General features: G+C 38.4%; 1 protein-coding gene across 7 annotated transcripts in view; it reads right to left on the bottom strand.

The window, feature by feature from the left end:
• Positions 1 to 509: 509 nt before the first annotated feature.
• PLEKHA7 (pleckstrin homology domain containing A7) overlaps positions 510 to 25,183 on the bottom strand; it is a 268,956-nt gene continuing 244,282 nt past the window's right edge. For 3 of the 7 annotated variants that reach the window (XM_074954938.1, XM_074954934.1, XM_074954939.1), the window contains 11 exons: positions 22,996 to 23,104; positions 21,844 to 22,082; positions 19,630 to 19,818; positions 19,307 to 19,424; positions 18,412 to 18,491; positions 17,497 to 17,697; positions 13,853 to 14,017; positions 9,882 to 10,015; positions 8,577 to 8,719; positions 5,074 to 5,182; positions 510 to 2,514 (listed from right to left, as the gene is read on the bottom strand). In XM_074954938.1, the coding sequence (XP_074811039.1) occupies positions 5,085 to 5,182; positions 8,577 to 8,719; positions 9,882 to 10,015; positions 13,853 to 14,017; positions 17,497 to 17,697; positions 18,412 to 18,491; positions 19,307 to 19,424; positions 19,630 to 19,818; positions 21,844 to 22,082; positions 22,996 to 23,104 (1,476 nt within the window). In that variant the 3' untranslated portion in view covers positions 510 to 2,514; positions 5,074 to 5,084. Of the gene's footprint in view, positions 2,515 to 5,073; positions 5,183 to 8,576; positions 8,720 to 9,881; positions 10,016 to 13,852; positions 14,018 to 17,496; positions 17,698 to 18,411; positions 18,492 to 19,306; positions 19,425 to 19,629; positions 19,819 to 21,843; positions 22,083 to 22,995; positions 23,105 to 25,183 lie in introns of those variants that run through there. The other 4 variants (XM_074954935.1, XM_074954936.1, XR_012639855.1 and 1 more) reach the window with 4 other exon arrangements.

Here is a 25,183-nt window from a genome sequence, read left to right as displayed (position 1 = left end):
GTGGGTTGTAGTAGTTCACGAACCCACTGGCTGCACCCCCTCCCCCCCACAGCGTAGCCCACACACTTCCCCGTTCTGCATCGATAATATATGGGGTTTTTTTGTTTTTTGTTTTTTTTTACAGAACCATGACACATCACAAATCCCTATGGCTGAGGGTTCCTTCACATTTCAGGCCATGCATGTCCCCACAAATGGGACAAGGGTTTCATAAGCATGTCAGCTTTGCGTTTCCTCTTCACACATTTGAAGTCAAATATTTACTTAAACTCTCTGAAGTTCACAGTGTCAATCCTGAATGACAGAAATATCTAGATTTTCTTTTTTAAATGTTATTGACTGTTTGTTCCCTACATTCCATTGTAGTAAGTAATTCAAGTTTAAGAAGACAGTCAAGAACTAAAAACCTCCAGTAGTCTGTATCAAACCCATGTCATTTGAAGGCACTGTCATAGTACAAATTGACTCTCACCTACTATTACAAGAAGTCTTAAATTCCAGTTGGTTTCCAGACATTTTATTGGTTAATTTGTGTCCATACATCACACAAGCGACGGCATGATGTTTACAGGATTAGAGATGCGGAGTGGCAGTTTTTGCATACAGAATATGTAAATTACTCTAGCTACTTTAATTTCATACTGTACCAAGTGTCAAGAATTTGGCAGTTGAGAAAACTCTAAAATAGGAAAGATCAACATTTAGGTCCCAATTCAGGAAAGCCTGTATTTAAGTGCTTTCCTGAATAGAGATGGACTTAAGCATATATTTAAGAGCCATCCTAAATTCAGCACTTGGTACACAGGAGGCCTGATTCAAGTCCTATATAAGTAAATGGAAAAACTCCCATGGACAACAAAGGGCTTTGGGTCAGAACCAGGGAGAGCAAAATGTAATTAACAGAGATTTTAAAAACAATGTTGAAAATGATCAAGAGGACAGCTGACAAGACAAAAGCAGTAGAAGTGTTATGTTAATATTTTAATCTGTACATACACCATTTACCCCAAACTGTTACATTTTATTTAAATTAACATTTTCTTGCAAAATATTCATTTAATTTCTTTTCAAACATGTTTTATAAAGGCAAAAATAAAAATTTTATTTTGGCAAAATGTTATGAAGCTGACACTGGCAGTACTGAGTTAGTTAAAAATAGACTGCATTTTCTAAATATATTTCTTAAGAATAGCTTCTGAGTATCGTAAAAATACAATATGAATTTTTATTTTATGCATTTTAAACAAATGTGAAGCTCAATCCATTTAGTTTCTTTTTAAACCCATTATTTGAATGCAGCAAAGAAACAGAAGTTAAAAGTCTCGCAAAACACTGCAAAGTATTTGTGAATCATTCCTGTCTTAGCACTGGACTCAACTAAAAATTACACAATATTGTGCGATTTTTGCATGCCTTATACTGAAAGTGTATACATACTTTTTTCAAGTAAAGAAGCAACAGCAATTCATTTAAACTCATTTTCTTCATATGTAACTGCCCAACTCTTCACCATATACCCAAGCAAAATATCAGACTTGAAAGTTTTGGCAAAATTAAGCACCAGTTAAATTTACATACAAAATTAGCAAGTGCCACATTGCATTATTTCTGTTGTTTCCATGATAATGCAAAACATCACATATTGCTTTTTAATTAAAACAATTAAATATTATATATATTTACTAGTAAAATCACACATTCTATTAACATTTTATTGCTTACTTCACATATTAGAATTAAAATTTCTTTTACTTTCCAGTCCTCTTAAGAAAAAATATATTTTTTTAGCATCTTGTTACTGATGGGGACAGTGCTATTGTCAATGCTAACACACTGGGTACTGATATTTGAAAATTAACTACATGGAATTAAAAAATGTACATGAGTTAGCAGCTGAGTGCCATAATTTTGTTCATTATGTGCAAACATGATGGTTACTAACACTTAGAAATGGAAGCTGAGACCTTTGCTTTTTCTTATTTAAAGGGCACATGAGAGTGATCAATTTTGCCAAAAAAAGAAGAAAATTCTCAGTAAACTTCTCACTTGAGTTAGCTTTACCCAAATGCCATGATGTGCTTCCAAGATTATTTGATTTACATTTTGTCAAGAGGCTTTACGATATGCATCTGAACTTGAGGGTGAAGCAGTAATATTTTGTAAAGTCTGTGTAAGCAGCTTTTTTTAAAAAATGAACTCAGCCCTTGATTAAAACAATCTAAAATATATTCTGTTTCTAAAAATACATCAGTATTATACAGCATATATGAAAAGTGCCATTTATTTATATAAAAAGTCTGAACTAAAACAATGCCAAACTAAAATGATTTAAATTTATTTGTTTTTCATAGAAAATCCCTCTATTATTCTCTGAATTTGTTTTTGAAAAATTCTGTGATCAGCTGATGAGTGTCTTCCGAGAAGCTGGTGTCATGAAGACATTCTTTCTTCCACGCTCTGGCAGCAGATGGTTGTTGGCTTGTATCTTATGTCAATGTTCCATTACTGCTTTGGCTGGTATGAATTAAAACAAAATGCAGTCAAATGCGGTAGCGTACGCTGATGCCAACCAGTACACATTTTCAGAAAAACATGGTTTTGTATTGCAGCCCTCAGTAAGGTAGGATGGATAATAGATATTTAAAATTGTCTGACCAATTATTACTTGATGCCATTGAAATTCTGGATGATGTCCACTGATCTAGAAGCATCATTGTGCCCCTAATGTAATGGCTAAAATTATTACATTCTTTCCTTAACTCTGTCCCTTAAAGAGAATGTGAACTTTGGATGTGAGTTTTTGTGGTAGTTCCCTAGGACAAGTTCACTGTTGGTATCTGGGGACAGTGCTTTTATTTTTTGCACTCTTTTGAAAAGTTCAAGGCCAGATTCTGATACTCTTACTCGTGGAAAAACACCTCACTCCAGGTGTAATCCGGTTTGACTTTAACAGGACTACTAGAAGTCTCAGGTGCCATTCAGTTTGAGCAAGGGTGGTGGAATCAGGCCCTCCAAATCGGAAAGTGAACTAGGCAGACATTAGTCCACTTCCATCATGTTCCCCTGCTGCTCTGAGTGATGTCAGAACAACTTTACCGCTGTCAGTCTATCATTTGTGATACACCTTGCTGAAGGCAAGTCACCTTTTACGACATTCAGGTCCACTACTGCAGCCACTCTGAACAGAACTCCTATTGACATAAACTGATGTGTGCGCAGTATTGGGCCTTTCTAGAGCTTTTCTAAGTATGGAGATTTCTTAACTCTGAGAAGCGCTGGTCTCAAAAGTACTCCAAAACACAAAACCATGGTAGCCAGAGACTAACTCTTTTAAAGATGTTCAGTCACACTTACTACTAAACTTATTTCATGTACTTTTATACAATCATATGAGAGAAAACTAGCCCATCTGAAAGCAGGAAGACAAGAATGAATTAATAGTAAATTCTGGAGATACAGTGGGTGCCAAATCAGAATACTGTCAGTATTATGATATAGACAAATTGGAGAATTGGGCCAAAAGAAACCTGATGAGGTTCAATAAGGATAAGTGCAGGGTCCTGCACTTAGGACGGAAGAACCCAATGCACAGCTACAGACTAGGGACCGAATGGCTAGGCAGCAGTTCTGCGGAAAAGGACCTAGGGGTTTCAGTGGACGAGAAGCTGGATATGAGTCAGCAGTGTGCCCTTGTTGCCAAGAAGGCCAATGGCACTTTGGGATGTATAAGTAGAGGCATAGCGAGCAGATCGAGGGTCGTGATCGTTCCCCTCTATTCGACATTGGTGAGGCCTCATCTGGAGTACTGTGTCCAGTTTTGGGCCCCACACTACAAGAAGGATGTGGATAAATTGGAGAGAGTCCAGCGAAGGGCAACAAAAATGATTAGGGGTCTGGAACACATGACTTATGAGGAGAGGCTGAGGAAACTGGGATTGTTTAGTCTGCAGAAGAGAAGAATGAGGGGGGATTTGATAGCTGCTTTCAACTACCTGAGAGGTGGTTCCAGAGAGGATGGTTCTAGACTATTCTCAGTGGTAGAAGAGGACAGGACAAGGAGTAATGGTCTCAAGTTGCAGTGGGGGAGGTTTAGGTTGGATATTAGGAAAAACTTTTTCACTAGGAGGGTGGTGAAACACTGGAATGCGTTACCTAGGGAGGTGGTAGAATCTCCTTCCTTGGAAGTTTTTAAGGTCAGGCTTGACAAAGCCTTGGCTGGGATGATTTGATTGGGGATTGGTCCTGCTTTGAGCAGGGGGTTGGACTAGATGACCTCCTGAGGTCCCTTCCAACCCTGATATTCTATGATTTAACTATTGGTAAGTATTTCCCATTTAAGTATAGGGAATAATGCAAATACCACTGAAATGGGCAGTAAATGTTCATTTTTAATGGTGGTGGAATAAATGTCCTTTTTAAATATGGTGCCCACAACACTTGCAGCTAAGAACTAACCTAAACGAGCAGCAAACATGATCATTCGATTAGTATAATAATTTAATGGGAAACCACTGAATGCATGGCATCAGTCAAACAAACTACTGTAAAGTTAATTACACAAGGCCAGCTTGTCTCAAACTAATCTTTAATTTTAGTTTCTTCAGAAATTTACCTGTGTTTGTCCCCACAAAATTGCATGTAGACCCAAAACTGCCTGTGTACAAGGGTTCCCATTTTTGCAGGTACGGTGCTCAACAGAGGTGTGTGCCACTTTGCAGGTGAAAACACATGCGCACATTTTCAGTCCTGGAAATTGTTGCTGAAAATGTGGCCCCAAATTTGCCAATAGCATTGACATTTTAGTTTTTCTTTTGCCACACGAAGATGATCAAAATAACCTTTACTTATTTTTAACCTACAGCAATCACCTTAAAGGCTTCTGCTAGCTCATGTATTAGTTCGAAAGTAGCAATATTTACTGTCTGAGAACAGAGTCTTCTGATCACTGAAAACTGCATGCATGCATTAATGTGGATAAATTTTACATTACTGTAGTAAAAAGTGTTAGTTTTTGACAAAGTTAAAGCAAAGATGTAATGACAAATTAGACATGCAAGAGCAGTTAGTTCTTACTTTTAAGGTGTTTAGACAAATGTGTAGTGAAATCCATTGCTTAAGGGGGAGTGAGGTGGCTGTGGTACAGAAGGTGAGGGTGCTTTAGATGGGTAGGTCAACTGGTGAGCTAGAAGGGACACACACAGGAATTAGGTAGCATAATTAAACATACATATTACAACAGAGCCACCTTAACTATCTAACTACTACATGAAAAGGAAACACTGCACCAGATTAGTAATGCAATGAGGTGTTAAAATTATTTTCGTTACACACTATTTAACAACATCTCCACCTGTCTCTGTATCTTTCAGTCACATTAAAAGCAGAAATGGTTTATTTTCACAATACACAAAATAAGGAAAACCCATATTAATATGAAGCTCACTGGAACAACATGGCAAAAAACATTGATTTACACCAGTCAAACTCTGTACACAAAATCTGAAATCCCAGGATAGCACTGATACTGTACTTGTTAGTCCAGTTTCATAATTTGACTGAAGTTACACTGGTATAAATGGGCAGAAAGCAAGAAGATGTACAGCAAATAGGAAGGTGAAAAAATACTTTACAGCAAAATAAATATAGTTTATAGCTTAATTAATAAATTATATGAGAAGTCAAATGTCTTTTTAAGGCCTCAGCTTGAGGCATCCTCTGACTATAATGTATGCTCAAAATAGAATGCTTTTTCTATATACAATGCACAGAAATAATGTTACACTAGAAGACATGAAATCCTGATTTCTTGGCATAATATTAAAGACTCAACTAATTTCTATGCTAAGCTCTGCCTTTACAGTCATGGAGGGAAAAGGGTACCGTTCAGTTCAAACTGCTATTTGAGAAGTGGCTTTTTGATACTTGATCTCACAGATTTCATCCATGATTTACAGATTGACGAGAGATTCATATTCATTTTCAGGAGTGGAGGAACTCTGCAGTTGAAGGTTGTGGCTTGCCTGGGTATCAGCAGCTCACATTTTATATTACCATTTATTATTTTATAGCATCCTAGATGCATCACAAAAAGTATAACTTGGAAAAATTTCAGAAACAAACCTTACAGTAAAATTGTACAAGGCAATCTTTATACTAAATCTAGGCATTATGGGTAGGATTTTCAAAAGTGCTCAGAATGGGCCTAACTGTGTTCCCTGGGGATTTTACCACTGACATCCCTGGAGCAAGATTAGGCCAGCACCGAGAGTCTTTGAAAACCCCACCCTTAAATTCAGACCTAGAAAATAGAACAAACATGAACAGATATCCAACTGTGCAAAGAAGTAATACAAATCCTGTGGTGCTCTTTTTAACTGGCCCGATCAGCCAATATCAATTTCTGAAGGCTCAAACACCTAAATTATTTTCATTCTGAAAGAATATATTGTCATTACTTTCACTAACTCTTTTTTTTTAATTCATTAACATTAGCTCTGGATTGAGGGCTACTGAAAGGTGAAACCACAGCAATCTCAGTTATAGAAGAGGAACATTTTGGTCCCCAACATGTGGATGCAGGGAGCAACTTATGTGGCTCTCCTTACAGGATTGGGCCCTTAGATGGTAAAAGAAAGAAAGAAACAGAGAAAAGAGAAAAAGGAAAGAGACTATTGATAGTTGAAATAAGTTTTTCAGGAAGCATTTAAGTTGTTCTAGGGACTATATATAATAAATGTTTGTGGGAATTTTGTTTTCCTGAATTTCTAACAATTTTGTTGGCACCCACGTAAGCCCTACTTTTTCAGTTTGATATAAAAGAAGTTAAACTGTAATAATAAAAATGTAACAGCTATTTTTGTGGGCTAGGAATTTGATCTCCAGCAATCTTATGATTTAGTGCATTTATAATGTCTCCTTCCACACAAGCACTCATTCTTCTCAGATTGGGGGAGAATGTGTTGTGGTTCCTACATCCTTACTAACCCATGAGCAATTTTCCCCTTTCATGGATATGGAGACTTTAGGTCTTTGTATTCAGTTTTTAGTGTTTTGTTTGTTTGTTTTAACTGAATGGCCCTTTTATTGCCAAGCATCCAGGTGCTGTCTTTCCTCCTCAATGAATCATCCTATCCTCCCAAATCAGTTGCCATGAAAATATCTTTCCTGAAGCAAAGATGATGTAATGTATAGCTTCCTCTTAAACGACACACAAAATCTCTCCAAATAGTCAAAACACATACCCCCAAAATAACATTCCCCCCCTAAAAAAAAAAAATCAGCCTCCCCTCAAGGTTTGCTGCCACTGTGTCTTTGAATACATAGCCTTATTCAATAAAAGGAAATCGTGTGCATTTCTATGGATGAACATTATATGTCCAGTTATTGAAATCATCTATCTTAAATGCAGTGGTCTCCAGTGCTTGGGTGGCAAGTGCCATTCATACTGACAATTGCAGTTGAGAAACATGTTTTTCCCCCCCATCAGGGTTGAAATAATTTCCATTATTCCAATTCTCCACTAGAAGAGTTGGCAGTGCCAATTACAAATGAATAGTCAGATACTTGGAACCACAACTATTAACATGTTCACTGTCCTATTTGATACAGTTCTGCTGACATTTTCTAAGTTAACAAATATTTCAAACGTAATGAAAGCAAGAGTGCAGTTCCCATTTTCAATGATGACACACACTATAAAGAACCCACTGTCATCACCAGGCAAAGAGGATCCTTGCCTGGTTGGTCTGTTCTGATCACTAAACTTGTTCATGAGACAGGAACATACAGTAAGCCAATTTTGCAATAACTTCTTCAGCATTATAAGGGCATCATAGTGATTATAGTTAAAGTCGCAGGTGATTTTCTGTTATCCCAGTCACTGAACCCCTTTAATTTTTCTTTAAAAAAAAAAGCTCTTCTGGCCTAGTGTTTTTCTTGTTTAGCCTCAGCTCAACTGATTTATTTACTTTTCTTTAGCAACATACAAAGATGTTTAACAAGAAAGTTTCAAATACCATGTCATCTGGCAAGGTTCAGCAGTGATAGTATCTATCAACATCCCAAACAAAATGTCAGCGCTCTGTTTCCCTTTCACCAATTTCTCTCTGCATTTTTTCCATTCACAGTAATGTTTTAAATAAGTATAGAAAACTATTCTGTCACTTCAAAAGGCAAAGTATTGTAATTTAGGCTACTCAGTAATGGCTATGTCACAGTTTCACGGTCATGGGATTAAAATCTCAAATATGATGGGCTATATGTATCAGTGCCACCTATAACAATAGCAGGCTTTCAGCTTCATAATCATAACGAGAGAGATATCTCCCTTTCTTTTTACACCAGGCCAAATTTTCAAAGCCAATCCTCAAGCCTCTCTAGTTTGGTATCTGTAGAATTTGATATCTGCTGTTTGATTCCTAATTTTAAATAAGACTGTCAATAGAATTGTATCATAGTAGCAACATCTGTATACAGTGCAGTTCAGCAGACAACCATATAGACTCTTAAAAGTAGGTAGCTATAAGAATAAGAACACATTTGTCACTGCCATTATTTCGGAAATAACAGAGCATTACCTGCTACCTCCTTGCTCCGCTGAGAGGCTTCAGAAGCCAAAGCATATGATATGGTAATGATGCGTTCCTGCTCCTGCAGCTGTGAATCTAAATCAACTGAGTTGTGTTTGTCCTGAGCAACAGTAGGCTGTAGGTTGTGCATACTAGTGGGAAAGTGAAAAACAACATTAACGTTTACAAACATACAGAAAATCCATGGTACAGCACAGAACAAAGCTTGGTTTCATACCCTAGAAATCACACTCCAGACTTTTGTAAAATGCTTTACAGAACAGTGATTTAGATACACTGACAATGCAGTGACTACAGTATATATCACAAACAAATAACGTAGTCATTATATCTTCTGCAATAACTCATGCACAGCCTCAAATACATCTTAAAACCCTTCGTTGAAAACACGTTTGTTTACATGAAAGCAATATGAAAAATTAATGGCTTTTCTTTGAAGTTAGTGAGGATACTTGTTAGCGCTAAGAGAAAGAGGCACAACCTAGTGGCCTACAGGTCCCGTCTCTTCAAACAGATTATAAATGATGTGGCAGGCACTTGAGTTGATGATAAACTCTTTATGCTGAAAGTTTCAACTGCATCAATATGAGCAAGTCTATGCTAGCTCTAAGTAGCCAGCAAGTTCTTTGAAAATCTGTGTCTAAAAGGTGTAGTATAGATAGAAAACAGTGTTCTATCCCCAGCTCTGACATGGACTTTCTGCCTTTGGGTCAAATCACAACCTCTCCATGCCCCAGTTTACCTACCATACCTGCCTAAAAGACATTTTGTCAGGATTCACTAATACTTTTAAACACTCAGACATACAAGTAGAAGTCATTATTAGGACAGTAGTAGCCGCAGCCCATGCTGTTATGTTACATGGCTGTAATTCATAAAGTCGCATGTATATAAAAGATGAAAATGGCTAAGAATTTAACAATTGAATAGTAACAGACTACAAATCCCAGTGATGATTGAACCCAGTGATATTCTGAACAAAAACAGCTTTCAGCCATGCTTGTAGCTGTTTCCATCACTTCAGACTTCTTGTACAGATATTTTAAGGCTTCAGAGTGATGCACACAGTGACATGCCTGGAATTTTATAGATAATCCCTCCTCCTATATCATTTAGATACACATATCCCTCTCGAAGTGTATTTATCATGTATATCACATCTGTATATTTTTCATAAAAGTTACACAATACATTGTACCTTGGTTTAATAATCAGCATTAGATCTGAAAAAATCTGTGGTATAGAGTTGTTTGAGATTTAAAAAAAAAGGAGGGATTATAAAAGTAATCTGACCTAGACCTGGTAAGAATATTCTTTATCTTTTCTGCTTTACGGTGTCTTGAGGCTAATTCTTCTGAACTGAGAGGTTCTTCAGGGTCCAGCTCAACATAGCGGTCTGGAATTGTCACCTTTTCAGGTTTTGACAACTATGGAAAAAGAGAGAGAATGTAACTTCTGATACCTAGGACTTCAAAAACTCCAAGGTATAGCTATTCTCCACTAGACATAATAACCCAAATGGGAATTGCATGTGCACATTGACTGGAGTGTGATATGGATCTTCACAGCCCTGTGTATTTCCCTGATTCTAAACATTTCCTTTGAACTGGAACTAATGCCCTTTAAGGATTTTTTTCTCTTCTGACTTTTTCTCTCCTTTTGGGAGGTAAGTCATTGGTGTAGAGCTGTGACTGGTAAAGGAGATTCTGGGAGGAGTCAGGGTATCCTGCTAAGGTATCTCTGCTGAGACCAGATCAGCTCATCTGCTCACTTTGCACTGTCTCAAGCAGACAGGCCAGACAGTGTATAGTGTAAAACAAACAAGCAAGCAAAAATCTATTAAGTGTGAGCAGCAGGTCAGCTGGCCAACGGTTCAGAACTTTGTGACTGAGTTTTCTTAAAGGGTGTTGGGGAGCCTGAAGCCAGGGTGACATGGACAGGGTCTGGTGAGGTCACAAGAAAAGGAAGCCCTTAATCCAGATCTTCATCTCTGCTGAACTAAATTTGTGCCACTTCACTATGCAAAGTGACCACAGATTTTCCCTAAAGGGACAGCTGGGGACTCCCATGGCATGGGGGATTCTTCAATTGGCATAATGCCAATATAGATGGCTCTATGCTAGCCTCTTATGATCCCCCTCTCAGCACAGGGCTCACCCCAGGGGCCAGAGGATGAGGCTAGAACCCAATGCACTCCAGAAATCTTGCCAGCATAATAGCCCCCTAGGGGACCAGAGCAGCTTTGGGCTGCTCTAACTTGTACCAGGAGCCAGCCCCAGAAGGCAGGGAAAGGCAGAAAGGAGGCTTAGAGCGGAGGATTGAACCCCTATTCTCTATTACAACTGGCACCTTTAGCAGGAATATCATCAGAAGGGCCAAGAATCTAATGGGCATGGAGAATTAGCTACCCCCTCGGACTTCTAGACTGGAACCTACATTTAAAAAAAATGATAACCTTTGTATCATAGATACATAGATTATGTATCTACCACAAAACTGATCAGATATGCATATAATTAATTAAAGGGAAAAATCATTCATCGAGAAAAGGTCTGACCAAACAGGGCACAGCTGCTGCCACTGTCAACAGAGATGAGCCTCCAGCTCTGCTGCTTCCCATCCATCCCTGGTATATTAGTTCACACTAAGCCCTGGTCTACACTAGAGAGTTAGGTCAACACAAGGCAGCTTATGTTGACCTAACTCTGTAAGTGTCTACACTAAAATTTCATTCCCACCAATATAACTCGCCTGCTACACCGACTTAATAAGTCCACCTCCACAAGAAGTGTAGAGTCAATGTTGATGTGGTTAGGTCGACGCAATGTCAGTGTAGATACCGTGTTGCTTACATCGACTGTTGCTCGCTTTAAGAAGTCATCCCACAATGCCCCATCTGACAGTTCAATGGTGCAAGTACTCCTGGTGAGGACACGCACCACTGACACAAGGAGCAAACTGTAAAGACGTACAACCGATGTACTTACTGTGGTGGCTATATGCCAACGTAAGTGAGGTCAACTTAATTTTATAGTGTAGACATGCCCTTAGCCTGCCAATTTCCAAATACTGGCATGAGGGGAGCTGTACTGTGGTGCACCTTTCAGGGTCTACAGGAGTAGAGCTCCATTCCTGTTCAATTTAAGAAGGGGAGCTGGGTAGAGTGAGGGATTCCAATGGGCCAGGGTAGAGCGGAGCAGGTTTGTAAGAATAGGGCATGAATTCCCCAACTCCCAAAATCCACAGGAGTGGAGTGCTCCTCATTGCACACATACAAAGATTAAATCCAATACCAACTGAACTCTATCAGCAAAGACTCCAATATGAAGGTATCAAGATATAACAACTTCCTGATTCCACAGGCAATGTACTGCAATTCAAGACATTGTTAAGGATCTTTACTGACTTTTCAACTCATTCTGTACACTAAATGCATCGATAGCAAGTATGTGGATGAAACCAGATAACCACTATACTCTTGAATGAACGCACACAGGAAAATGATAAAAGACAAAAACACCACCTCACTTATGGGTGAACACTTTTCACAAAGCGATCACTCTACATCTGACTTATCAGTCCTCATCCTCAAAGGAAATCTGAACAACACTTTCAAAATACGAGCCTGGGAGATTAAATTTATAACTTTGTTAGACACTAAAAATCATGGACTGAATACAGAAACTGGATTTATGGCTTACTGCAACTGCTCCCCCACCCCTTCCTTTCCTCCCTATGACTGGAGGGGTATTAATGGGACATTTCACTCTGAATGGTCCTTTGAAATGTGTGTTAACTAGTTATGCTTAACAATCCGTTTAGAACAGCTCTGTGTAAACTCAAGAGCTTCTCTCTTTTACCAGCAGAAGTTGGTTCAATAAAAGATATTTCCTCACCCACCTTTAGGGTGACCAGACAGCAACAAAAATCGGGACAGGGGGTGCGGGGTAATAGGAGTCTATGTAAGAAAAACACCCCAAAATCAGGACACTCCCTATAAAATCGGGACATCTGGTCACCCTACCCACCTTGTCTCTAATATCCTGGGACCAACACAGCTACAAAAAAAACCTGGATTTGTGTTGGAAATGGCCCACCTTGATTATCATACACATTGTAAGGAGAGTGATCACTTTAGATAAGCTATTACCAGCAGGAGAGTGGGGTGGGAAGAGGTATTTTTTCATGCTTTGTGTGTATATAATAAGATCTTCTAAACTTTCCACAGTATGCATCTGATGAAGTGAGCTGTAGCTCACGAAAGCTCATGCTCAAATAAATTGGTTAGTCTCTAAGGTGCCACAAGTACTCCTTTTCTTTTTGCGAATACAGACTAACATGGCTGTTACTCTGAAAAAAAACCCCGCATTCTGTTACAAATACTTTCAGATTCTTGATTATCACTACAAAAGGTGCCCCCCCCCCCCGCTCTCCTGCTGGTAATAGCTCACCTTAAGTGATCACTCTCGTTACAGTATGTATGGTAACACCCATTGTTTCATGCTCTCTATGTATATAAATCTCCCCACTGTATTTTCCACTGAATGAATCCAATGAAGTGAGCTGTAGCTCACGAAAGCTTATGCTCAAATAAATCTGTTAGTCTCTAAGGCGCCACAAGTACACAACACTATGTTATACTGCCTCTGAGCCACCAGATGGCTCTATAGCATTTCAAATAAATGCTTTACTGAGTTATGAAAACTGCTGACAAAATCCGGCACCGATATCACTGATTTATATTTTTCATATAGCCTATAGTAAAGACAAGATTTATTTTTCCAGACCAGTATAAAGAGACATTCACTCTTCTGCTGTACCATGTTGTGCCAGTTCACATTAACCATGAGTCACAGCTGGATAGCTTCCTTGAGGTAGCTTTTTCTTCTATACCTTTCTCTACTTCCTATTTTAAATTAGCCTTCAGTGTCTAATCCTTTCAACTCTAATCTGAAATCTGCATATGCAATATATAATTTGTTTTATTTTTCTTTACTAAAACTTTTGTAAATATTTTCTACAGCACAGGGCGAACATTTAACATTTTCCCTCTAATAAGGCCAAGCACTCATATGATCCTGGTCTCCAAAAGTGAGATACTTTCAGCACAGGGCCACCAGCCTAGTTCTTCATTGTTTATAAAACTCTCTATTAAACTGGAACTTTTAGGGAAACTCCTGAAACACAAGAATTTGAGAGGAGAAGAATTACCTAAAACTTAGAAAAACTGAAGAATTTTGGACATACTGTATGGAACAACATACCACTAGCATTACCTCTCTGCTGATATCTAAGTCATAATCTTGAGGTTCCAGGTCCATCTCTTTCACTGGTACAGGCTGAATTTTTAACCAGTCATTTTCGTTTTTCTCTTCTCCACGTATTGCTCTCTCAAGTAACTGCAAATCAAATTCTTGTTCTCGTTTCCACTGGTAACAGATACAAAACAATTAATGGTGTATACCAACAAATAGATCTCCTAGAAATGTTTATGACCATAGCCTCTAATATTAGGTTGCTGAAAGAGTCCATGAAGTTATACTCTTAAATAACTGACACACAAAAAACACGACTGTCATGCAAAAAAATGTTTGTTAGTCTTATTAGTATTACATTTGATTTCTAGCTGTGCTATAAGATTTTACTATTTTTTTTTGCATGCTGTAAAAAACTGTTGATCAGTATTAAGCTCTAATAAGTAAACTTGTGATGACTGTCCATAAGTCCCGTTAATAAGAAGTAAGTGCTCCGTGCATATACATTAAGGGGACCATAGGCAGACTGTTTTGGTTTCAGTGACCTTAGAGAATGATAGAATACGGAGCAATAAACATCATAAATACATATCTTATCAAATAGGATGACTTTGAAGGGTGGACGTTTACACAACAGACTGAAAATTACACTAGATCTTATTTCAGAGTAGCAGCCATGTTAGTCTGTTTTCGCAAAAAGAAAAGGAGGACTTGTGGCACCTTAGAGACTTAGAGATCTTATGCAGAAGTGCACAGTAATTACTACTAATACTCCACAGATACATAAATTAACTGAAATTATAATGCTAATATTAAATTCCATTGGTCCTGGAAATATTTAAAATATCCTCAAAGCCATCTTAATCATAAAACTTCAATAAAAAGATTGTTTCATTCTCCTTATAAGATCAACCAAAATTTACAATTTATTGGTTATCATTATAAAAATAAAAATCTCACAATAAAAAGCTTACCAAAAGAATAATTGCCTTTACAAGGCAAACTTTTAGCTATCATAGAATCTCAGGATTGGAAGGGACCTCAGGAGATCATCTAGTCCAAACCCCTGCTCAAAGCAGGAACAATCCCCAATTTTTGCTCCAGATCCCTAAATGCCCCCCTCAAGGATTGAACTCACAACCCAGGGTTTAAGCAGGCCAATTCTCAAACCACTTTGAATTAAGCAGCATGTTTTGGGGGTTCAAAGTTGAAATTATGACAGAATGCCCCTCCTTAGCTAGGCATATTTTATATAACTTAATACAAATGTATATGCCTAAAAGACGTTATGGATGTAGTTATGTTCTCATCAAATGCCTAACATGGTGGCAATGTCATATTCATTTTAGTGGAGCCCTGGAATTTTATCTTACAAAGCTGAAAACTGAAAATATCATACCCCCTCAACCCACAAATCAGTATTTATATTCTGAACAAGAAAAGCACTCTTCCAGTATTTGACAATGTAGAAAGCAGAATATGTTGCTATATGTTTCACACATCTGCTTTTCTTAAATCTCTCTCCAATAATTATACTGCACAAGAGCAAGTACTGTAACTCTTGACTGGCTTTGATTAAAGCTTACAGCCACTTTTACTCCACTAGGTTATACATATTAAAAAAAACCCTGATTTAAACCTATTCATGCACAAGCTCTCAATAATCACTCAAAAATATGTAGTTTTTATATATATTCAAAATGTTATTTAATTATAAGGCAGTTAAAACTCATGGAAAAAGTTAGAAAATCTTTTTTTAGGATTCAAAGGGGAAAATACGTTTTCTTACAAACACAGTGCTCAAGAAGCAATCTTCTACTCATATTCAACCAGGCCTGATTGCCATAATATATTTTATACTTACACAATATTAATTCCAAGATATTGTTATATTGGTAAGAAAAAACATCAAACCATTATTATGTAGCAATATGTTTATTGGCTTTGATGTGGAGACATTAAAAAGGCATTTTATATAACAAATAAATCCATGTCCTATGTTCAATATTTAAAATGTCATACTACACTTGAGAGGTGATGAATTTAAAAAAAACCCAGTGCATTATATTAAAATTAGAGTTACACATACAATGTATGTTTAAAATAGAATGTTACATACTGTGCAGCAATTAAACTAATTACATATTTAGCTGTTTACCATCTTGGCCACTAAATAATTGTAACGCTGCAAACAAGCAAATGTGCTATCAAACATGCTTTTGTGTGTTGGAGCCCTCTAGATACAGGAAGAGATCTCTATGAAACATATCAATAGCTAAAGGAGATCATTTTAATTCCTTATAGCAAGAAACAAGATGGCACACAAATTTGTACATAAAATATTCATTAAAATTGTTAAAGGAGTGTTATGAAATGTTTAAATTAGAAGAGTGCAAACATATTAGCGTTGTGCATTAAAAGTTCAGGTTTAGTTTTGCTAACTAAAACATGAAAATGGCAGTGATATCAAAATTGTGCATTTCTGCAAATTTGTGATTGCAAAATGCAGGCCAGCATGGACGAATGTCTCCAAGAAGTGTACCCATATTTATTTGATGAAGTAAACAAAGATAATTGGGTTGTAAATTAGTGTTTCTGAAGGATTCTTAAGAAATGGGAATAAAAAATTGAATAATATCAAGGGATTTAGAAGTGCTAATAATTGACACACAGCTACTAAAATGCAATTAAGTCTGGTAAAAATTGAGTAGTCTAGTTAGAAATTATTTTGAAATAATTAGAAACTTTTTACTTCTTTTAAACAAAAGAAGGAATTAGGTATTATGAGTGACAATTCTAAAAGCAAGAGATCTTGTGCAATGAATTAGGTAAATAAGGTGATCGTTCTAAGGCTCTGGTGAACCAAAAGAAAAATACATTTTAAAAAGGAAGGCTAGCATTACAGTGGCTGTGACATTTACAGTACATCCTTCGTTTGATACCATGACATGATCAGATAACTTCACCAATTAGAATTGCTTTGGTTAGTGTCCAAAATGTATAATTAAAAAATTCTGTTCAGTACAGCATTTATTCTCAAACAAAAAAAAAATCCTCTTCTTCAGCAACTGAACTTTGAGCCTCATTAAAATATTCCACATCTGAGCTTTAAAGAATAATTTATAATAATTAAAACACATTAACTGTTGCATAAACTTCCATTAAATAGGATTAGATCTTAAAACTGATTATCAGTTTATTTATATTTTGTCAACACCTCATGGAAAAAACCTTGGTTTGCTATAACCATATATATCTCCTAATCTAGTTATAAAGATTTTAAACACACTATATAAGAACATTCTAAAAGGCCCATTCTGTCATAAGCAATCTGAAAGGTGTACAAACTTCATTATGCTTTCTAAATACAGTTCCAATCAATAAAAACAATTCCTGTCTCTGAAGTCATTTCAATATATACTATTCTCTTCTTGCCACGTTGTTCTCTGACCAACTTACCTGCACAACCAGCTACACAGACTGCAACTATTTGTTATCAAAAACTGATCATTTGTTATTCACACTCTTGAAACAGGTATTACACTACAGTATATTTAGAGTAGAAGTATCATGTACTCTCAGGTGAAAGTGCTTCCTAGAAAAATGACAGATCATATTTTTAGTTTAGTCCTTTTAAGGCATATCTAACATACTGAGCCTATGTCTGCAGAAACGGGCCGGATGAAAGACCGAGATGAAACAGACTGTCTTTCTCCTTGGCTAAGAGTTCTCTTGCGTTCACGAACTAATGCCTTCTGATGTCGCTTCATTCTTTCTAGTTGTTCCTCAGCACTCATCTTGAATCTCTGGTGGTCTCCAGAGTATAAGCGTTCCAAGGCACTCTTTGGTCTCTCCTGTTAAAAGTGATCAAACCATATGTTGTAATTAATACTTTATAAGTAGTATACTAAAAAAGTTAACTCTTTCTCTATTTCTCAGTGTAAATGAGTTGATTTTATCCTATTGTCTTTTAAACTATTTTGCATATTTTCAACTCTGCAATTTCTACTAAGGTAATACACACACTGTATCATTAACTAGGTCCAAGGCTTTCCTTTGTGAATCTGTACCAAGTTCAGTGAGTCGTTCCGACTCTGTCTCTTCTTCTTTGTATTAATCCCATCAAATGGGGTCCGTTCTAGAAGGGTTCTCCCTCTAAAGTACTCTGATCAATCCTCTATCACACCACATTCTTACACTTCTTCCCTTATGACATCCCACCACTTCTTCTTGGATCAGCTTCGTTGTCTTTTTCCTTCACTATTGATCTGCTGGACCCTCTTACCCACAAAATTGTCGGGACTGTTTACATGACCAAATCATCCGAGCCTGTACTCCCTAATTTTTTCATTTATGGTGTTACTTCTGTCTCTAGGCATGCCCAATCAGTTTAGCAATGTGACTGGTAGGAGGCCTTACTATGACAGCTGTAAAAAAATTTTTTTAAACAGTTTTCCATCCCATGGGTGCTATCAGAATCAGCTCCTGTTATGCGAAATACATCTGCACTCAGCATATTGTCTATAGAGATCCAGACGCTTGTCACCAAAATATTTATTTAAAGTTACCTTGGCGCTATCTCTTTGAAATGTTGCATACGATGAAATGGTGGATGTTTGGTGCAGTCTGGAAGTTGATCCGGATAATCCTTTACAAAGAAGCAAAACAATGCTCAAGAGACAGATAACAGGTGGGTGTTTCAAAAAACTGTTTTACATTTTCTATTATATATTTTTGTTACAGTTCACGTCTCAACATTTTCAGCCAGGTAGGGCAGTAATGGGATACAGGACTTTCACATCTAGGTCACCAGTCAAATTCATTCTATGGTTCATAGTGATTAAAATTCAGTACCATCTGAAGACAGTTTGGAAGCTCATGTAAAATGAGAAGTCTGTAGCCTCAGTCCTGTAACAAGAGTTAATATAACCAAACTACCAGCAAACCTGACCCAAAATGGTACTTACAATCAGAGCAGAGGGACAAGGACTGAATGGGGATAAAAACTGAATTGCCCCTACTCTTTCCTCTAAGGTGGTTCCAGGACTGGAGGTGGCATAGGGAAAATTGCACTAACTCTGCTTATGCTGTATCTGTGATGTCTTCACTCTCTAGGGCTGCCAATATGGTGGAATAGATTCACTTTAAAAAAACTCTACAATTTAAGCCATTATGAACATAAGAAATCTTTTGGGTCAGACAATAATTTAAGAGCTGTTCTGACAAGCTGTTCTGTTATGGTACACTCCCACTTTCTAACAAAAAACGGTAAGCTGTTTTGTAGAGGCTGATTATTTCTATGGCAAAATCATCAAAACATTGCTTGATATCATTGTTTAGCTAACTTTAAGATAATGACTCAAACAGCACCCCTAATCTGTAACAAATACACACACCCCATACATAATATGTCAGACACCTAGTACTTTTTAAAAATGGTCTTTTATCAATTCTCTGGCTTACCTCTGGTAGGTAATGTCTGGTATCCACTGTCAGAACCTATGAAACCAAGTGAAGTTTGGCTGAAGTCACCATCTATTGTAGCTAATTCAGGTTCACTCATGCATGAACGGAGCTCTCCCTACAAAGAAAAATATTCATTTGATCAAGTGAGACTATAGATTTAAGACAAATTAAAATAGTTTTCTTAGAGTCTTTGTGTTTCCAGGTTGCCATATAAGCATTCCATATCATTCCATAAGCAGTCTGTATACTATAAAATGTATCAGAGCAAAAAATTATAAAGGTCCATAAATTTTAAAGGCTGTGGCTAAGTGACTGCTCACCCTATAATCACCATTTACATATTGTCCCAGTTCTCGATCTCTCTTTCTTTCATCTGACTGACGTTTCAGGCCTCGCACTGATGTGTGCCTGATGACATTGGCTTCCCTTGGAAGAGGTGGAACAGCTGGTGGGTGATCATCAGGATTGTAGACCTGAGGGAGAGGAGGTCTGGGTGGTGCTTCATCTCCCTGGTAAAAGGTAAATAAACTGAGACTCAGCAAATAATATGCTATGAAGTTTAAAACACACTTTTTCTTATATTCTTGGAGCTTTAAAGGGTTATTTTAACTACTGAAGAAGGCTCTGTCTTAATACATAACAAAATGGTGAAGCATGTTCCTCATCCTACCAACTAACGCATATGATTTTACATGTTATCTACTCAACTTCTTCAAGCACTATCACTCAGTTCCTTTATAGAATCATAGAAATATAGGGCTGGAAGGGACCTTAAGGGGTCATCTAGTCCAGCCCCCTGCAATTAGGCAGGACCAAGTAAACTTAGACCATCCCTTACAGGTGTTTGTCTATCCCAGTGGTTTTCAATCTTTTTTTCTGGTGACCCAGTTTAAGAAAATTGTTGATGCCCGCGATCCAGTGGAGCTGGGGATGAGGGGTTTTGGGTGCGGCGGTGAGGGCTGCAGGGTGAGGCCGGGAATGAGGGGCTCAGGGTGTGGAAGGGGGCTCTGGGCTGGGGCAGGGGTTGGGATGCAGGATGGGGGGGTCAGGGTGCTGGGCTAGGGATACAGGCTCTGCGGTGGAGCCAGGAAGGGGCTCTGGGTTTGGGTGGGGCCTCAGGGCTAGGGCAGGGGATTGGGGAGCAGGGTTGGGGCGTGGGCTTACCTCTGGTGGCTCCCGGTCAGCAGCGCAGCCAGGGTGCAGAGGCAGGCTTCCCGCCTGTCCTGGCACTGCAGACCGCACTGTGCCCCGGAAGTGGCCAGCAGGTCTGGATCCTAGGTGGAGGGGCGCAAGCGGCTCCTGCCCACAAGCACCACCACCCCCAGCTCCTATTAGCCGGTGCTCGGGGTGGGGGCAGCGCGTGGAGTCCCGTGGCCCCCCTGCCTATGAGCCATATCTGCTGCTGGCTGCTTCCGGGTAAGGACTACGAGTTTTACTATTAGTTTTTACTGGCCAGCCGCCAGGGTCGCTGGGTGCTGAGTAAGGTGACTCAGTGCCTTGCATTCCGCGACCCAATACTGGGTTGCGACCCGAACTTTAAAAACCGCTGGTCTAGCCTGTTCTTAAAAACCTTCAACGATGGGGATTCTACAACCTCCCTTGAAACCGACTTCCGTGCTTAACTATTCTTAGAGTTAGAAAGTTTTCCCTAATATCTAACCTAAATCTCCCTTGCTGTAAATTAAGCCCATTACTGCTTGTCCTTCCTTCAGTGGACATTAAAGTAATTTAATCTACACCACATTTCCCTAGTTTGCTTATGAGAATGTCATCTGGGATGGTATAAAAGGCCTTACTAAAATCTAGATATATTACATCTATAGCTTCCCCCAATCCCCTAGGCCAGTAACCCTGTCAAAGGAGGAAATTAGGTTGTCTTGGGATGATTTATTCTTGACAAATCCATGTTGGCTACTACTTATAACCCAATTATCCTCTACGTCCTTACAAATTGATTGTTTCATAATTTGTTCTAGTAACTTGCCAGATATTCAAGTTAGGCTGACTGGTCCTCTTTGATCCCCTTTTTAAAAACAGATATTATGTTAGCCCTTTCCCAGTCCTCTGGGACCTCACCGTTCCTCCATGAGTTCTCAAAATAATTTCTAATAGTTCCGAGATTGCTTCAGATCATTCCTTAAGTTCTCTAGTGTGAATTTCATCAGATCCTGCTAACTTGAATACATAGAGCTCCACACAACTCGGAAATCCCTCTATTTTGTGCAATATTTGCTGGTGAATGCCTTCCATTTTCACAATTAGAACTACATGTGAACCTTGTTTAATGAAAACACAATGCTAGATGCAATATGCTCAGTGTCACACCCCAAACTGTGAACAGATTCAGGGCAATTTTAGAACCTGAGCCCAAGTTTCTCCTTACCAGGCTAAATTCTGTAATTTGGCCTGGGCTTCACATTGATAAGGAAGCGATTATTTATAAAATGTTTTCACATATAGCATTAGATCCTCAGATATGATGGTGGCGAGAGCAGGAGACAGATTTACACTCAATTCATGGTAGCAATACTTACAACTTTTGACTTTAGCTTCACGGGTGACTGAAGAGGATGCTCCACTTTTTTCAGCTGTTGTGGTTGAGACTGTGTTCTAGGCTGAGTATAAGGCTGTGGAAACAGCCTAACCTCCAAAGAGGACTTAACAGGACTAGATGGAGGAGTTCGCTGAGTCAAAAGTTTGCTCTCCATAGTTGTGAGAGAAGTTGATAATGAAGGCACTTTAGACTGAGAAAATGAAGGTACTGTTTTTCTTTCTATGGCACAAACAAGTAAATAAGTTAAAAGTTGTGTGGATGTTATATCTACATCATGAGCACACACTTTTCCCACAAGAACATCACACAAAATAATAAGCAGTATGTATCTATGCGCTGGCTTTTGAAAAACCTTAAACTTCCCTCATTATTCTGACTATAGACTACATTTTTAAGATGTAAAAACCTATGATGTTATGGCTATGCCAAAAAACATCCAGACACCTAGACACAGATAGGTGTCTATAGTTGTATTTTAAAAATAAATTAATACCTATGAGCTCCATGATCTCAAAACAAATTCACACTCTGTTTATAGGTAAATAATGTTAATAAATATACTCTTATGCATATGCTACAAACAAACAATCTACATAAGACATCCAACTGACTTCCACTTCCTTTTTCTGGGAAGTCCAACGAAGCGGACGAGCATGCAGTCCATATACACCTTCTCACTTCACCTTTTCCTACGACAGAAGGCTGTTTGTTCTGTCTGCCAACCTTTCCCCACAATGGAAAACAGTGTGAAGTGCAGGCAGTGGAGGGGGCAGGACCAAGTGGAAAAGGCAGACAGACTGGGGGTGGGAGGAGTTGTCAGGTGGTGGGCAGGAGAGCAACTGTGATAGTGAGTGTTATGAAGATTAAAACAATTTTTTCAGGTTTGGCTAATTTATCCCCTTGTTTGTTTTCTTACGCCTTGGCATTTCTTGGTTCCATCAGTAAGTACAAAAATACCTGTGAGGAAGGTTGATGTTACTGGGATAAGGGGACTCCCAACACAACCAGCAGCAGGAAGTACTGGAAATTCTGTAATAAATGATGACCTCAAGACTTCTAGCCCAATTCTGCACACTCAAGAGATTCAGATGAATTTAGATATAGTTTAATATCTTTACTCAATTTCTCTTACCTGGATTTTTTATAGAATCTACTATGACTTTGTAGTTTGCTTTATTTGCACTTAGGCCAGCTGTAACATCTTCAATTCTCCATAAATCTTTTTGCATTTGCGTTTTTTCCTAATGTTTAGTAAGAGGAAAGATTTTAAAAATCAGTTCAATCCCAAGTTTTCGTCAGTTTAATTTATTATAGCTAGTTTGAACCAAACATTTTAGTGACACTTGAACTCAGGCTGCATAGCTTGGAAAGATTATAGGAAAAAGCTGGGCATAACACAACTGTTCGCATCTTAATTCAGCCAGTTCAGAATTATAAGAGTCTTTTGCATGACTATGCTGGTGGGAACAGAGTAGCATCCAGACAAGAGATCAACTATGTAGTTCTACATATACATTCAAACAGAAATTGGCTTCCTTATGACCCTGGTGCCTATCCCTAACTATGACGTCAAAATATATCCAGTTTTTCAAAGTTTGCATGCATGCCTAGGAATCTGGAAGTAGGTTAAATAATTATCTGAAGTAAGAGCAAGGATTGAGACCTCTTGCTGCTGTTGATTCACAACATGCCCTACCTATAGGTGGAGCCATAAGTAATGCACAGTGTTTCCCAAAGTCTGAGGAGGAGTGAGGGAGGCAAGGGGAGCACAGACATACCTCTGAATTGTTCTCTAGACTCTCAGCTTTAATTTAAAATAAAAAGATAGTCTCTAGCTTTTAACCTTCAGAATGTAAAACAAGTAAAAACCAAACCATGTAAACAGGCCTGGGTTTACAGAGAATCTGAAACAGCTCTGAGGTGTGAACTGCCCCATTCATTTGAATGGGTACTATTTATAATACTTTAAATGCCACCACTGTTAAATATTTCACTTGTATTATGAAGATTTATTCAATCTACTCTGAGTGACCACTTATTTTGTCACAACTGACAGCTAAGATGAGGAAGAGGGGAGTTGGAAGCAGTTACTCACACCGTTTTCTTTACATGTGTGGCTTGAAGCTTCACAGCGGGACAGTTGTTACAGTCATAGAATCATAGAATATCAAGAGACCTCAGAAGGTCATCTAGTCCAACCCCCTGCTCAAAGCAGGACCAATCCCCAACTAAATCAATCATCCGCTTCCTGTCTCCCCCCGACAGACAAGCCTGCCAGACCCCAGAAGAGAAGGATAGCCAATACCACCCACAGCAGCACATCTCCCAGCCCCCGCACTGTGCAGGTCATGCTGGTTTGTTATCCATTGTTTGTAAAATGTAGGGGAAGGACATACAAATTAACAACACATGGCAGCATTAAAAGGGAGTGTGGTTGGTTCCATCTTCCTGAAGAGGGGCTCAGCTTTCTAGAATTAGGGAAACACCGCTATAATGTATTACAGCCTATGGGGAAAGGCCTAAAACTCATTTAACCAAAGCCACACTAGCATGGACCTGTTGCATGCTGAAACCTTGCTGAACTTTGTTCTGAAAACATAACTTTTATAGACAGCAACAACCACTAACCTACCACTAGACCATAAAAGGACCATCTGTTTTCCTCCCATTTCCTGTCTCCTCTTCTGTTTGTTTTTGGTTGGGGAAACTGACATGACAATTCACAGCTTTGTAAGAAAGCTGGCAATGTCCTGGATGTAGTATCTTTAACATCTCCATGATTGAACAAAAAAGTTAAGAAATAGAACTAAATTTGCAATTTTTCCTGTACTTAGTGAAGCAGAAGGGTCACTAAGAAAGTTAAGCCTGAGGCCCATTCAAAAGAACCTGACAGCACTCACCCATCATGAGGGCAAAAAATAGCATCTAATTAATCCATATAACATAGCTTTGCCTTAGAAGAAAAGACAACTTTATTACTGGCTCCTAAACCTCCTAGCACTAGTGAAGGGAAATAAATTGCTTCACCTTTGCTTTCTTGGACCAGGAAAGTATATTCAGTCAGGCTATGTATCAGAAAGTAGAGTGCCAAGGAGCCAGACAACGGAGAATGTTATTTGTTAGTAGTAGACTCATAGGAGAAGATGGAACATTTATTGAAAGATTATCAAGACACAAACTAGACAATCATACTTGTTCCACTTCAACTTCCTGAGAAGAATCACACTGCAGGATATTGAGTGATTGATTTACAACGAACACATCAAAAGGTAACCAGTCAGAAAAACTTTGAACCAACTCAAAAAATGCATCTTCCGTCA

This window comes from Natator depressus, chromosome 6 (assembly GCF_965152275.1).
Source record: "Natator depressus isolate rNatDep1 chromosome 6, rNatDep2.hap1, whole genome shotgun sequence".
Classification (NCBI taxonomy): Eukaryota; Metazoa; Chordata; order Testudines; family Cheloniidae; genus Natator; species Natator depressus.
Note: the sequence above shows the minus strand (reverse complement) of the source record. Positions and strands in the feature narration are given on the sequence as shown.